Source organism: Bombina bombina, chromosome 3, assembly GCF_027579735.1.
Source record: "Bombina bombina isolate aBomBom1 chromosome 3, aBomBom1.pri, whole genome shotgun sequence".
Lineage (NCBI taxonomy): Eukaryota > Metazoa > Chordata > Amphibia > Anura > Bombinatoridae > Bombina > Bombina bombina.
Window position 1 is genome coordinate 4,246,040 of NC_069501.1, and position 19,762 is coordinate 4,265,801.

The 19,762-nt window shown below is 32.1% G+C and overlaps 1 protein-coding gene across 1 annotated transcript in view; it reads right to left on the minus strand.

The window, feature by feature from the left end:
* CBS (cystathionine beta-synthase) overlaps nucleotides 1–19,762 on the minus strand; it is a gene marked incomplete in the record, with an annotated part of 186,425 nt that overhangs the window by 74,808 nt on the left and 91,855 nt on the right. The window contains 2 exon segments of the mRNA XM_053705702.1: nucleotides 680–805; nucleotides 877–968. Of these exon segments, the coding sequence (XP_053561677.1) occupies nucleotides 680–805; nucleotides 877–968 (218 nt within the window).

Sequence of the window (19,762 nt, forward strand, 5' to 3'; positions counted from 1 at the left end):
TGCTCACACACAGGCACCAGCACACTAACACACAAACACATGCTCACACACTAATACACAAACACATGCTCACACACAGGCACCCGCACACTAATACACAAACACATGCTCACACACAGGCACCCGCACACTAACACACAAACACATGCTCACACACAGGCACCCGCACACTAACACACAAACACATGCTCACACACAGGCACCAGCACACTAACACACAAACACATGCTCACACACAGGCACCAGCACACTAACACACAAACACATGCTCACACACAGGCACCAGCACACTAACACACAAACACATGCTCACACACTAATACACAAACACATGCTCACACACAGGCACCAGCACACTAACACACAAACACATGCTCACACACAGGCACCCGCACACTAACACACAAACACATGCTCACACACAGGCACCCGCACACTAACACACAAACACATGCTCACACACAGGCACCCGCACACTAACACACAAACACATGCTCACACACAGGCACCCGCACACTAACACACAAACACATGCTCACACACAGGCACCCGCACACTAACACACAAACACATGCTCACACACAGGCACCCGCACACTAACACACGCTCACACACAGGCATCCGCACACTAACACACAATCACATGCTCACACACAGGCACCCGCATGCTAAAACTCACCGATCGGTCAAGCACGGTTGGAATGAAGTCGTATCCAATCCCTTCAACCTCATATCCAGTTTTGTCAGTCTGATTCAGTTCCTCTGGCTCAGCCAATATGGATCCTTCTGGGTCGACCGCGATCACCTGGATAGAAAACATATCCGTGAGCTGTTGCTTCCTTCTTCTCTACTGTCCCTACAGGGCTGGGAAGTCACCTTGCATTGAGGACATTTCTCTTTCAGTTTTCGTGCTAATCCGGTAATTGTTCCTCCGGTTCCTGCTCCAGTCACCAACATGTCCAACTTTCCTAAAGTGACAGACTAGTTGTGAGTGAGGCCTCTAAATACAGCAGCACATTCATATTGCTCAACCTCGCCCTCTCCCATAATGCACAGGGCTCAACCTCGCCCCCTCCCATAATGCACAGGGCTCAACCTCGCCCCCTCCCATAATGCACAGGGCTCAACCTCGCCCCCTCCCATAATGCACAACCTCGCCCCCTACCATAATGCACAGGGCTCAACCTCCCATAATGGACATGGCTTCACCTCACCACCTCCCAAATTGCACAGGTCTACACTTCACTACTCCCATAATGCACAGGACACAACCTCACCACCTCCCATAATGCACAGGACACAACCTCACCACCTCCCATAATGCACAGGGCTTTACCTCACCACCTCCCATAATGCATAGGGCTTTACCTCACCACCTCCCATAATGCACAGGGCTTTACCTCACCAACTCCCATAATGCACAGGGCTTTACCTCACCACCTCCCATAATGCTCAGGGGCTCCACCTCACCACCTCCCATAATGTACAGGGCTTTACCTCACCACCTCCCATAATGTACAGGGCTTTACCTCACCACCTCCCATAATGCACAGGGCTTTACCTCACCACCTCCCATAATGCTCAGGGGCTCCACCTCACCACCTCCCATAATGCTTTATTTTAAAGAACATAAAGAATGGCGCCAAAAAATGCTGGAATGGGTATTAAATAAATTACAGTAACTATTTGACTAAAAGTGATCCTCCTAGGACCTGGTTGTTATATAAATTACAATAGAATTAGCACCTTCTCTAGAAATGATGCAGGTATATCTATATATGTCATACAAACAGATGTGTGTAAATGATGCAGGTATATCTATATATGTCATACAAACAGATGTGTAAATGATGCAGGTATATCTATATATGTCATACAAACAGATCTCTAAATGATGCAGGTATATCTATATATGTCATACAAACAGATGTGTAAATGATGCAGGTATATCTATATATGTCATACAAACAGATGTGTAAATGATGCAGGTATATCTATATATGTCATACAAACAGATGTGTGTAAATGATGCAGGTATATCTATATATGTCATACAAACAGATGTGTAAATGATGCAGGTATATCTATATATGTCATACAAACAGATGTGTGTAAATGATGCAGGTATATCTATATATGTCATACAAACAGATGTGTGTAAATGATGCAGGTATAGCTATATATATCATACAAACAGATGTGTAAATGATGCAGGTATATCTATATACGTCATACAAACAGATGTGTAAATGATGCAGGTATATCTATATATGTCATACAAACAGATGTGTAAATGATGCAGGTATATCTATATATGTCATACAAACAGATGTGTAAATGATGCAGGTATATTTATATATGTCATACAAACAGATGTGTAAATGATGCAGGTATATCTATATATGTCATACAAACAGATGTGTAAATGATGCAGGTACATCTATATATGTCATACAAACAGATGTGTAAATGATGCAGGTACATCTATATATGTCATACAAACAGATGTGTAAATGATGCAGGTATATCTATATATGTCATACAAACAGATGTGTAAATGATGCAGGTATATCTATATATGACAAACAGATGTGTAAATGATGCAGGTATATCTATATATGACAAACAGATGTGTAAATGATGCAGGTATATCTATATATGTCATACAAACAGATGTGTAAATGATGCAGGTATATCTATATATGACAAACAGATGTGTAAATGATGCAGGTATATCTATATATGACAAACAGATGTGTAAATGATGCAGGTATATCTATATATGTCATACAGATGTGTAAATGATGCAGGTATATCTATATATGTCATACAAACAGATGTGTGTAAATGATGCAGGTATATCTATTTATGTCATACAAACAGATGTGTGTAAATGATGTAGGTATATCTATATATGTCATACAAACAGATGTGTGTAAATGATGCAGGTATATCTATATATGTCATACAAACAGATGTGTGTAAATGATGCAGGTATATCTATATATGTCATACAAACAGATGTGTGTAAATGATGCAGGTATATCTATATATGTCATACAAACAGATGTGTGTAAATGATGCAGGTATATCTATATATGTCATACAGATGTGTAAATGATGCAGGTATATCTATATATGTCATACAAACAGATGTGTAAATGATGCAGGTATATCTATATATGTCATACAAACAGATGTGTGTAAATGATGCAGGTATATCTATATATGTCATACAAACAGATGTGTAAATGATGCAGGTATATCTATATATGTCATACAAACAGATGTGTAAATGATGCAGGTATATCTATATATGTCATACAAACAGATGTGTAAATGATGCAGGTATATCTATATATGTCATACAAACAGATGTGTAAATGATGCAGGTATATCTATATATGTCATACAAACAGATGTGTGTAAATGATGCAGGTGTATCTATATATGTCATACAAACAGATGTGTAAATGATGCAGGTATATCTATATATGTCATACAAACAGATGTGTGTAAATGATGCAGGTATATCTATATATGTCATACAAACAGATGTGTGTAAATGATGCAGGTATATCTATATATGTCATACAAACAGATGTGTAAATGATGCAGGTATATCTATATATGTCATACAAACAGATGTGTGTAAATGATGCAGGTTTATCTATATATGTCATACAAACAGATGTGTAAATGATGCAGGTGTATCTATATATGTCATACAAACAGATGTGTGTAAATGATGCAGGTACATCTATATATGTCATACAAACAGATGTGTAAATGATGCAGGTATATCTATATATGTCATACTAACAGATGTGTAAATGATGCAGGTATATCTATATATGTCATACAAACAGATGTGTGTAAATGATGCAGGTATATCTATATATGTCATACAAACAGATGTGTAAATGATGCAGGTATATCTATATATGTCATACAAACAGATGTGTGTAAATGATGCAGGTACATCTATATATACGTCATACAAACAGATGTGTGTAAATGATGCAGGTATATCTATATATGTCATACAAACAGATGTGTGTAAATGATGCAGGTATATCTATATATGTCATACAAACAGATGTGTAAATGATGCAGGTATATCTATATATGTCATACTAACAGATGTGTAAATGATGCAGGTATATCTATATATGTCATACAAACAGATGTGTGTAAATGATGCAGGTATATCTATATATGTCATACAAACAGATGTGTAAATGATGCAGGTATATCTATATACGTCATACAAACAGATGTGTAAATGATGCAGGTATATCTATATACGTCATACAAACAGATGTGTGTAAATGATGCAGGTATATCTATATACGTCATACAAACAGATGTGTGTAAATGATGCAGGTATATCTATATACGTCATACAAACAGATGTGTGTAAATGATGCAGGTATATCTATATATGTCATACAAACAGATGTGTGTAAATGATGCAGGTATATCTATATACGTCATACAAACAGATGTGTGTAAATGATGCAGGTATATCTATATATGTCATACAAACAGATGTGTAAATGATGCAGGTATATCTATATAGGTCATACAAACAGATGTGTGTAAATGATGCAGGTACATCTATATATGTCATACAAACAGATGTGTGTAAATGATGCAGGTATATCTATATATGTCATACAAACAGATGTGTAAATGATGCAGGTATATCTATATATGACAAACAGATGTGTAAATGATGCAGGTATATCTATATATGACAAACAGATGTGTAAATGATGCAGGTATATCTATATATGTCATACAGATGTGTAAATGATGCAGGTATATCTATATATGTCATACAAACAGATGTGTGTAAATGATGCAGGTATATCTATTTATGTCATACAAACAGATGTGTGTAAATGATGTAGGTATATCTATATATGTCATACAAACAGATGTGTGTAAATGATGCAGGTATATCTATATATGTCATACAAACAGATGTGTGTAAATGATGCAGGTATATCTATATATGTCATACAAACAGATGTGTGTAAATGATGCAGGTATATCTATATATGTCATACAAACAGATGTGTGTAAATGATGCAGGTATATCTATATATGTCATACAGATGTGTAAATGATGCAGGTATATCTATATATGTCATACAAACAGATGTGTGTAAATGATGCAGGTATATCTATATATGTCATACAAACAGATGTGTGTAAATGATGCAGGTATATCTATATATGTCATACAAACAGATGTGTAAATGATGCAGGTATATCTATATATGTCATACAAACAGATGTGTAAATGATGCAGGTATATCTATATATGTCATACAAACAGATGTGTGTAAATGATGCAGGTACATCTATATATGTCATACAAACAGATGTGTGTAAATGATGCAGGTACATCTATATATGTCATACAAACAGATGTGTGTAAATGATGCAGGTATATCTATATATGTCATACAAACAGATGTGTGTAAATGATGCAGGTACATCTATATATGTCATACAAACAGATGTGTGTAAATGATGCAGGTATATCTATATATGTCATACAAACAGATGTGTAAATGATGCAGGTATATCTATATATGTCATACAAACAGATGTGTAAATGATGCAGGTATATCTATATATGTCATACAAACAGATGTGTAAATGATGCAGGTATATCTATATATGTCATACAAACAGATGTGTGTAAATGATGCAGGTGTATCTATATATGTCATACAAACAGATGTGTAAATGATGCAGGTATATCTATATATGTCATACAAACAGATGTGTGTAAATGATGCAGGTATATCTATATATGTCATACAAACAGATGTGTGTAAATGATGCAGGTATATCTATATATGTCATACAAACAGATGTGTAAATGATGCAGGTATATCTATATATGTCATACAAACAGATGTGTGTAAATGATGCAGGTTTATCTATATATGTCATACAAACAGATGTGTAAATGATGCAGGTATATCTATATATGTCATACAAACAGATGTGTGTAAATGATGCAGGTACATCTATATATGTCATACAAACAGATGTGTAAATGATGCAGGTATATCTATATATGTCATACTAACAGATGTGTAAATGATGCAGGTATATCTATATATGTCATACAAACAGATGTGTGTAAATGATGCAGGTATATCTATATATGTCATACAAACAGATGTGTAAATGATGCAGGTATATCTATATATGTCATACAAACAGATGTGTGTAAATGATGCAGGTATATCTATATATGTCATACAAACAGATGTGTGTAAATGATGCAGGTATATCTATATATGTCATACAAACAGATGTGTAAATGATGCAGGTATATCTATATATGTCATACTAACAGATGTGTAAATGATGCAGGTATATCTATATATGTCATACAAACAGATGTGTGTAAATGATGCAGGTATATCTATATATGTCATACAAACAGATGTGTAAATGATGCAGGTATATCTATATACGTCATACAAACAGATGTGTAAATGATGCAGGTATATCTATATACGTCATACAAACAGATGTGTGTAAATGATGCAGGTATATCTATATACGTCATACAAACAGATGTGTGTAAATGATGCAGGTATATCTATATACGTCATACAAACAGATGTGTGTAAATGATGCAGGTATATCTATATATGTCATACAAACAGATGTGTGTAAATGATGCAGGTATATCTATATACGTCATACAAACAGATGTGTGTAAATGATGCAGGTATATCTATATATGTCATACAAACAGATGTGTGTAAATGATGCAGGTATATCTATATATGTCATACAAACAGATGTGTAAATGATGCAGGTATATCTATATATGTCATACAAACAGATGTGTGTAAATGATGCAGGTATATCTATATATGTCATACAAACAGATGTGTGTAAATGATGCAGGTATATCTATATATGTCATACAAACAGATGTGTGTAAATGATGCAGGTATATCTATATATGTCATACAAACAGATGTGTGTAAATGATGCAGGTATATCTATATATGTCATACAAACAGATGTGTGTAAATGATGCAGGTATATCTATATATGTCATACAAACAGATGTGTAAATGATGCAGGTATATCTATATATGTCATACAAACAGATGTGTGTAAATGATGCAGGTATATCTATATATGTCATACAAACAGATGTGTAAATGATGCAGGTATATCTATATATGTCATACAAACAGATGTGTAAATGATGCAGGTACATCTATATATGTCATACAAACAGATGTGTAAATGATGCAGGTACATCTATATATGTCATACAAACAGATGTGTAAATGATGCAGGTATATCTATATATGTCATACAAACAGATGTGTAAATGATGCAGGTATATCTATATATGTCATACAAACAGATGTGTAAATGATGCAGGTATATCTATATATGTCATACAAACAGATGTGTGTAAATGATGCAGGTATATCTATATATGTCATACAAACAGATGTGTGTAAATGATGCAGGTATATCTATATATGTCATACAAACAGATGTGTGTAAATGATGCAGGTATATCTATATAGTCATAAAACAGATGGTGTAAATGATGCAGGGTTTATCTATATATGTCATACAAACAGATGTGTAAATGATGCAGGTATATCTATATATGTCATACAAACAGATGTGTAAATGATGCAGGTATATCTATATATGTCATACAAAACAGATGTGTGTAAATGATGCAGGTATATCTATATATGTCATACAAACAGATGTGTAAATGATGCAGGTATATCTATATATGTCATACATACAGATGTGTGTAAATGATGCAGGTATATCTATATATGTCATACAAACAGATGTGTGTAAATGATGCAGGTATATCTATATATGTCATACAAACAGATGTGTAAATGATGCAGGTATATCTATATATGTCATACAAACAGATGTGTGTAAATGATGCAGGTATATCTATATATGTCATACAAAACAGATGTGTGTAAATGATGCAGGTATATCTATATATGTCATACAAACAGATGTGTGTAAATGATGCAGGTATATCTATATATATCATACAAACAGAGTGTGTAAATGATGCAGGTATATCTATATATGTCATACAAACAGATGTGTAAATGATGCAGGTATATCTATATTATGTCATACAAACAGATGTGTGTAAATGATGCAGGTATATCTATATATGTCATACAAACAGATGTGTAAATGATGCAGGTATATCTATATATGTCATACAAACAGATGTGTGTAAATGATGCAGGTATATCTATATATGTCATACAAACAGATGTGTGTAAATGATGCAGGTATATCTATATATGTCATACAAACAGATGTGTGTAAATGATGCAGGTACATCTATATATGTCATACAAACAGATGTGTGTAAATGATGCAGGTATATCTATATATGTCATACAAACAGATGTGTGTAAATGATGCAGGTATATCTATATATGTCATACAAACAGATGTGTAAATGATGCAGGTATATCTATATATGTCATACAAACAGATGTGTAAATGATGCAGGTATATCTATATATGTCATACAAACAGATGTGTAAATGATGCAGGTATATCTATATATGTCATACAAACAGATGTGTAAATGATGCAGGTATATCTATATATGTCATACAAACAGATGTGTAAATGATGCAGGTATATCTATATATGTCATACAAACAGATGTGTGAAATGATGCAGGTATATCTATATATGTCATACAAACAGATGTGTAAATGATGCTGGTATATCTATATATGTCAATACAAACAGATTTGTGTAAATGATGCAGGTATATCTATATATGTCATACAAACAGATTGTGTAAATGATGCAGGTATATCTATATATGTCATACAAACAGATGTGTAAATGATGCAGTATTTCTATATACGTCATACAAACTGATTGTGTGTAAATGAATGCAGGTATAGCTATATAGTCATACAAACAGATGTGTAAATGATGCAGGTATATCTTATATATGTCATACAAACAGATGTGTGTAAATATGCAGGTATATCTATATATGTCATACAAACAGATGGGTGTAAATGATGCAGTATATCTATATATGTCATACAAACAGATGTGTTGTAAATGATGCAGGTATATCTATATATGTCATACAAACAGATGTGTGTAAATGATGCAGGTACATCTATATATGTCATACAAACAGATGTGTAAATGATGCAGGTATATCTATATATGTCATACAAACAGATGTGTGTAAATGATGCAGGTATATCTATATATGTCATACAAACAGATGTGTAAATGATGCAGGTATATCTATATATGTCATACAAACAGATGTGTGTAAATGATGCAGGTACATCTATATATGTCATACAAACAGATGTGTGTAAATGATGCAGGTATATCTATATATGTCATACAAACAGATGTGTAAATGATGCAGGTATATCTATATATGTCATACAAACAGATGTGTGTAAATGATGCAGGTATATCTATATATGTCATACAAACAGATGTGTAAATGATGCAGGTATATCTATATATGTCATACAAACAGATGTGTGTAAATGATGCAGGTATATCTATATATGTCATACAAACAGATGTGTGTAAATGATGCAGGTATATCTATATATGTCATACAAACAGATGTGTAAATGATGCAGGTACATCTATATATGTCATACAAACAGATGTGTGTAAATGATGCAGGTATATCTATATATGTCATACAAACAGATGTGTGTAAATGATGCAGGTATATCTATATATGTCATACAAACAGATGTGTGTAAATGATGCAGGTATATCTATATATGTCATACAAACAGATGTGTGTAAATGATGCAGGTATATCTATATATGTCATACAAACAGATGTGTGTAAATGATGCAGGTATATCTATATATGTCATACAAACAGATGTGTGTAAATGATGCAGGTACATCTATATATGTCATACAAACAGATGTGTAAATGATGCAGGTATATCTATATATGTCATACAAACAGATGTGTGTAAATGATGCAGGTATATCTATATATGTCATACAAACAGATGTGTGTAAATGATGCAGGTATATCTATATATGTCATACAAACAGATGTGTGTAAATGATGCAGGTATATCTATATATGTCATACAAACAGATGTGTGTAAATGATGCAGGTATATCTATATATGTCATACAAACAGATGTGTAAATGATGCAGGTATATCTATATATGTCATACAAACAGATGTGTAAATGATGCAGGTATATCTATATATGTCATACAAACAGATGTGTGTAAATGATGCAGGTATATCTATATATGTCATACAAACAGATGTGTAAATGATGCAGGTATATCTATATATGTCATACAAACAGATGTGTGTAAATGATGCAGGTATATCTATATATGTCATACAAACAGATGTGTAAATGATGCAGGTATATCTATATATGTCATACAAACAGATGTGTGTAAATGATGCAGGTATATCTATATATGTCATACAAACAGATGTGTAAATGATGCAGGTATATCTATATATGTCATACAAACAGATGTGTAAATGATGCAGGTATATCTATATATGTCATACAAACAGATGTGTGTAAATGATGCAGGTATATCTATATATGTCATACAAACAGATGTGTGTAAATGATGCAGGTATATCTATATATGTCATACAAACAGATGTGTGTAAATGATGCAGGTATATCTATATATGTCATACAAACAGATGTGTGTAAATGATGCAGGTATATCTATATATGTCATACAAACAGATGTGTGTAAATGATGCAGGTATATCTATATATGTCATACAAACAGATGTGTGTAAATGATGCAGGTATATCTATATATGTCATACAAACAGATGTGTGTAAATGATGCAGGTATATCTATATATGTCATACAAACAGATGTGTAAATGATGCAGGTACATCTATATATGTCATACAAACAGATGTGTGTAAATGATGCAGGTATATCTATATATGTCATACAAACAGATGTGTGTAAATGATGCAGGTATATCTATATATGTCATACAAACAGATGTGTGTAAATGATGCAGGTATATCTATATATGTCATACAAACAGATGTGTGTAAATGATGCAGGTATATCTATATATGTCATACAAACAGATTTGTGTAAATGATGCAGGTATATCTATATATGTCATACAAACAGATGTGTGTAAATGATGCAGGTATATCTATATATGTCATACAAACAGATGTGTGTAAATGATGCAGGTATATCTATATATGTCATACAAACAGATGTGTGTAAATGATGCAGGTATATCTATATATGTCATACAAACAGATGTGTAAATGATGCAGGTATATCTATATATGTCATACAAACAGATGTGTAAATGATGCAGGTATATCTATATATGTCATACAAACAGATGTGTGTAAATGATGCAGGTATATCTATATATGTCATACAAACAGATGTGTGTAAATGATGCAGGTATATCTATATATGTCATACAAACAGATGTGTGTAAATGATGCAGGTATATCTATATATGTCATACAAACAGATGTGTAAATGATGCAGGTATATCTATATATGTCATACAAACAGATGTGTGTAAATGATGCAGGTATATCTATATATGTCATACAAACAGATGTGTGTAAATGATGCAGGTATATCTATATATGTCATACAAACAGATGTGTGTAAATGATGCAGGTATATCTATATATGTCATACAAACAGATGTGTGTAAATGATGCAGGTATATCTATATATGTCATACAAACAGATGTGTGTAAATGATGCAGGTATATCTATATATGTCATACAAACAGATGTGTAAATGATGCAGGTATATCTATATATGTCATACAAACAGATGTGTAAATGATGCAGGTATATCTATATATGTCATACAAACAGATGTGTGTAAATGATGCAGGTATATCTATATATGTCATACAAACAGATGTGTAAATGATGCAGGTATATCTATATATGTCATACAAACAGATGTGTAAATGATGCAGGTATATCTATATATGTCATACAAACAGATGTGTGTAAATGATGCAGGTATATCTATATATGTCATACAAACAGATGTGTAAATGATGCAGGTATATCTATATATGTCATACAAACAGATGTGTAAATGATGCAGGTATATCTATTTATGTCATACAAACAGATGTGTAAATGATGCAGGTATATCTATATATGTCATACAAACAGATGTGTAAATGATGCAGGTATATCTATATATGTCATACAAACAGATGTGTAAATGATGCAGGTATATCTATATATGTCATACAAACAGATGTGTAAATGATGCAGGTATATCTATATATGTAATACAAACAGATGTGTGTAAATGATGCAGGTACATCTATATAGGTCATACAAACAGATGTGTAAATGATGCAGGTATATCTATATATGTCATACAAACAGATGTGTGTAAATGATGCAGGTATATCTATATATGTCATACAAACAGATGTGTGTAAATGATGCAGGTATATCTATATATGTCATACAAACAGATGTGTAAATGATGCAGGTATATCTATATATGTCATACAAACAGATGTGTGTAAATGATGCAGGTATATCTATATATGTCATACAAACAGATGTGTGTAAATGATGCAGGTATATCTATATATGTCATACAAACAGATGTGTGTAAATGATGCAGGTATATCTATATATGTCATACAAACAGATGTGTAAATGATGCAGGTATATCTATATATGTCATACAAACAGATGTGTAAATGATGCAGGTATATCTATATATGTCATACAAACAGATGTGTGTAAATGATGCAGGTATATCTATATATGTCATACAAACAGATGTGTTAAATGATGCAGGTATATCTATATATGTCATACAAACAGATGTGTTAAATGATGCAGGTATATCTATATATGTCATACAAACAGATGTGTGTAAATGATGCAGGTATATCTATATATGTCATACAAACAGATGTGTGTAAATGATGCAGGTATATCTATATATGTCATACAAACAGATGTGTGTAAATGATGCAGGTATATCTATATATGTCATACAAACAGATGTGTAAATGATGCAGGTAGATCTATATATGTCATACAAACAGATGTGTGTAAATGATGCAGGTATATCTATATATGTCATACAAACAGATGTGTAAATGATGCAGGTATATCTATATATGTCATACAAACAGATGTGTGTAAATGATGCAGGTATATCTATATATGTCATACAAACAGATGTGTGTAAATGATGCAGGTATATCTGTATATGTCATACAAACAGATGTGTGTAAATGATGCAGGTATATCTATATACGTCATACAAACAGATGTGTGTAAATGATGCAGGTATATCTATATATGTCATACAAACAGATGTGTAAATGATGCAGGTATATCTATATATGTCATACAAACAGATGTGTAAATGATGCAGGTATATCTATATATGTCATACAAACAGATGTGTAAATGATGCAGGTATATCTATATATGTCATACAAACAGATGTGTGTAAATGATGCAGGTATATCTATATATGTCATACAAACAGATGTGTGTAAATGATGCAGGTACATCTATATATGTCATACAAACAGATGTGTGTAAATGATGCAGGTATATCTATATATGTCATACAAACAGATGTGTGTAAATGATGCAGGTATATCTATATATGTCATACAAACAGATGTGTGTAAATGATGCAGGTATATCTATATACGTCATACAAACAGATGTGTGTAAATGATGCAGGTATATCTATATATGTCATACAAACAGATGTGTGTAAATGATGCAGGTATATCTATATATGTCATACAAACAGATGTGTGTAAATGATGCAGGTACATCTATATATGTCATACAAACAGATGTGTAAATGATGCAGGTATATCTATATATGTCATACAAACAGATGTGTGTAAATGATGCAGGTATATCTATATATGTCATACAAACAGATGTGTGTAAATGATGCAGGTATATCTATATACGTCATACAAACAGATGTGTGTAAATGATGCAGGTATATCTATATATGTCATACAAACAGATGTGTGTAAATGATGCAGGTATATCTATATATGTCATACAAACAGATGTGTGTAAATGATGCAGGTATATCTATATATGTCATACAAACAGATGTGTGTAAATGATGCAGGTATATCTATATATGTCATACAAACAGATGTGTGTAAATGATGCAGGTATATCTATATATGTCATACAAACAGATGTGTGTAAATGATGCAGGTATATCTATATATGTCATACAAACAGATGTGTAAATGATGCAGGTATATCTATATATGTCATACATACAGATGTGTAAATGATGCAGGTATATCTATTTATGTCATACAAACAGATGTGTAAATGATGCAGGTACATCTATATATGTCATACAAACAGATGTGTGTAAATGATGCAGGTATATCTATATATGTCATACAAACAGATGTGTGTAAATGATGCAGGTATATCTATATATGTCATACATACAGATGTGTAAATGATGCAGGTACATCTATATATGTCATACAAACAGATGTGTGTAAATGATGCAGGTATATCTATATATGTCATACAAACAGATGTGTGTAAATGATGCAGGTATATCTATTTATGTCATACAAACAGATGTGTGTAAATGATGCAGGTATATCTATATATGTCATACAAACAGATGTGTGTAAATGATGCAGGTATATCTATATATGTCATACAAACAGATGTGTGTAAATGATGCAGGTATATCTATATATGTCATACAAACAGATGTGTGTAAATGATGCAGGTATATCTATATATGTCATACAAACAGATGTGTAAATGATGCAGGTATATCTATATATGTCATACAAACAGATGTGTGTAAATGATGCAGGTATATCTATATATGTCATACAAACAGATGTGTAAATGATGCAGGTATATCTATATATGTCATACAAACAGATGTGTAAATGATGCAGGTATATCTATATATGTCATACAAACAGATGTGTGTAAATGATGCAGGTATATCTATATATGTCATACAAACAGATGTGTAAATGATGCAGGTATATCTATATATGTCATACAAACAGATGTGTAAATGATGCAGGTATATCTATTTATGTCATACAAACAGATGTGTAAATGATGCAGGTATATCTATATATGTCATACAAACAGATGTGTAAATGATGCAGGTATATCTATATATGTCATACAAACAGATGTGTGTAAATGATGCAGGTATATCTATATATGTCATACAAACAGATCTCTAAATGATGCAGGTACATCTATATATGTCATACAAACAGATGTGTAAATGATGCAGGTATATCTATATATGTCATACAAACAGATGTGTGTAAATGATGCAGGTATATCTATATATGTCATACAAACAGATGTGTAAATGATGCAGGTATATCTATATATGTCATACAAACAGATGTGTAAATGATGCAGGTATATCTATATATGTCATACAAACAGATGTGTGTAAATGATGCAGGTATATCTATATATGTCATACAAACAGATGTGTAAATGATGCAGGTATATCTATATATGTCATACAAACAGATGTGTAAATGATGCAGGTATATCTATATATGTCATACAAACAGATGTGTAAATGATGCAGGTATATCTATATATGTCATACAAACAGATGTGTAAATGATGCAGGTATATCTATATACGTCATACAAACAGATGTGTGTAAATGATGCAGGTACATCTATATATGTCATACAAACAGATGTGTAAATGATGCAGTTATATCTATATATGTCATACAAACAGATGTGTAAATGATGCAGTTATATCTATATATGTCATACAAACAGATGTGTAAATGATGCAGGTATATCTATATATGTCATACAAACAGATGTGTGTAAATGATGCAGGTATATCTATATATGTCATACAAACAGATCTCTAAATGATGCAGGTATATCTATATACGTCATACAAACAGATGTGTAAATGATGCAGGTACATCTATATATACGTCATACAAACAGATGTGTGTAAATGATGCAGGTATATCTATATATGTCATACAAACAGATGTGTGTAAATGATGCAGGTATATCTATATATGTCATACAAACAGATGTGTAAATGATGCAGGTATATCTATATATGTCATACAAACAGATGTGTGTAAATGATGCAGGTATATCTATATACGTCATACAAACAGATGTGTAAATGATGCAGGTGTATCTATATATGTCATACAAACAGATGTGTGTAAATGATGCAGGTATATCTATATATGTCATACAAACAGATGTGTAAATGATGCAGGTACATCTATATATGTCATACAAACAGATGTGTGTAAATGATGCAGGTGTATCTATATATGTCATACAAACAGATGTGTAAATGATGCAGGTATATCTATATATGTCATACAAACAGATGTGTAAATGATGCAGGTATATCTATATACGTCATACAAACAGATGTGTAAATGATGCAGGTGTATCTATATATGTCATACAAACAGATGTGTAAATGATGCAGGTACATCTATATATGTCATACAAACAGATGTGTAAATGATGCAGGTATATCTATATATGTCATACAAACAGATGTGTAAATGATGCAGGTATATCTATATATGTCATACAAACAGATGTGTAAATGATGCAGGTGTATCTATATATGTCATACAAACAGATGTGTGTAAATGATGCAGGTATATCTATATATGTCATACAAACAGATGTGTGTAAATGATGCAGATATATCTATATATGTCATACAAACAGATGTGTAAATGATGCAGGTACATCTATATATGTCATACAAACAGATGTGTAAATGATGCAGGTATATCTATATATGTCATACAAACAGATGTGTAAATGATGCAGGTATATCTATATATGTCATACAAACAGATGTGTGTAAATGATGCAGGTATAGCTATATATGTCATACAAACAGATGTGTGTAAATGATGCAGGTATATTTATATATGTCATACAAACAGATGTGTAAATGATGCAGGTATATCTATATACGTCATACAAACAGATGTGTGTAAATGATGCAGGTATATCTATTTATGTCATACAAACAGATGTGTAAATGATGCAGGTATATCTATATATGTCATACAAACAGATGTGTGTAAATGATGCAGGTATATCTATATATGTCATACAAACAGATGTGTGTAAATGATGCAGGTATATCTATATATGTCATACAAACAGATGTGTGTAAATGATGCAGGTATATCTATATATGTCATACAAACAGATGTGTAAATGATGCAGGTATATCTATATATATCATACAAACAGATGTGTAAATGATGCAGGTATATCTATATATGTCATACAAACAGATGTGTAAATGATGCAGGTATATCTATATATATCATACAAACAGATGTGTAAATGATGCAGGTATATCTATATATGTCATACAAACAGATGTGTGTAAATGATGCAGGTATATCTATATATGTCATACAAACAGATGTGTGTAAATGATGCAGGTACATCTATATATGTCATACAAACAGATGTGTAAATGATGCAGGTATATCTATATATGTCATACAAACAGATGTGTGTAAATGATGCAGGTATATCTATATATGTCATACAAACAGATGTGTGTAAATGATGCAGGTATATCTATATATGTCATACAAACAGATGTGTGTAAATGATGCAGGTATATCTATATATGTCATACAAACAGATGTGTGTAAATGATGTAGGTATATCTATATATGTCATACAAACAGATGTGTGTAAATGATGCAGGTACATCTATATATGTCATACAAACAGATCTCTAAATGATGCAGGTATATCTATATATGTCATACAAACAGATGTGTGTAAATGATGCAGGTATATCTATATATGACAAACAGATGTGTAAATGATGCAGGTATATCTATATATGTCATACAAACAGATGTGTGTAAATGATGCAGGTATATCTATATATGACAAACAGATGTGTAAATGATGCAGGTATATCTATATACGTCATACAAACAGATGTGTGTAAATGATGCAGGTATATCTATATATGTCATACAAACAGATGTGTGTAAATGATGCAGGTATATCTATATATGTCATACAAACAGATGTGTAAATGATGCAGGTACATCTATATATGTCATACAAACAGATGTGTGTAAATGATGCAGGTATATCTATATGTTTGTATGACATATGTAGATGTACCTTCATCATTTACACACATCTGTTTGTATGACATATATAGATATACCTGCATCATTTACACACATCTGTTTGTATGACGTATATAGATATACCTGCATCATTTACACACATCTGTTTGTATGACGTATATAGATATACCTGCATCATTTACACATCTGTTTGTCATATATAGATATACCTGCATCATTTACACACATCTGTTTGTATGACATATATAGATATACCTGCATCATTTACACATCTGTTTGTATGACATATATAGATATAACTGCATCATTTACACACATCTGTTTGTATGACATATATAGATATACCTGCATCATTTACACATCTGTTTGTATGACATATATAGATATACCTGCATCATTTACACACATCTGTTTGTATGACATATATAGATATACCTGCATCATTTACACATCTGTTTGTATGACATATATAGATATACCTGCATCATTTACACATCTGTTTGTATGACATATATAGATGTACCTGCATCATTTACACACATCTGTTTGTATGACATATATAGATGTACCTGCATCATTTACACACATCTGTTTGTATGACATATATAGATGTACCTGCATCATTTACACATCTGTTTGTATGACATATATAGATATACCTGCATCATTTACACATCTGTTTGTATGACATATATAGATATACCTGCATCATTTACACACATCTGTTTGTATGACATATATAGATATACCTGCATCATTTATACACATCTGTTTGTATGACATATATAGATATACCTGCATCATTTACACACATCTGTTTGTATGACATATATAGATGTACCTGCATCATTTACACATCTGTTTGTATGACATATATAGATATACCTGCATCATTTACACACATCTGTTTGTATGACATATATAGATATACCTGCATCATTTACACATCTGTTTGTATTACATATATAGATATACCTGCATCATTTACACATCTGTTTGTATGACATATATAGATGTACCTGCATCATTTACACATCTGTTTGTGTGACATATATAGATATACCTGCATCATTTACACACATCTGTTTGTATGACATATATAGATATACCTGCATCATTTACACATCTGTTTGTATTACATATATAGATATACCTGCATCATTTACACACATCTGTTTGTATGACATATATAGATATACCTGCATCATTTACACATCTGTTTGCATGACATATATAGATATACCTGCATCATTTACACACATCTGTTTGTATGACATATATAGATATACCTGCATCATTTACACACATCTGTTTGTATGACATATATAGATAACATAATTTATGTAAGAACTTACCTGATAAATTCATTTCTTTCATATTAGCAAGAGTCCATGAGCTAGTGACGTATGGGATATACATTCCTACCAGGAGGGGCAAAGTTTCCCAAACCTTAAAATGCCTATAAATACACCCCCTCACCA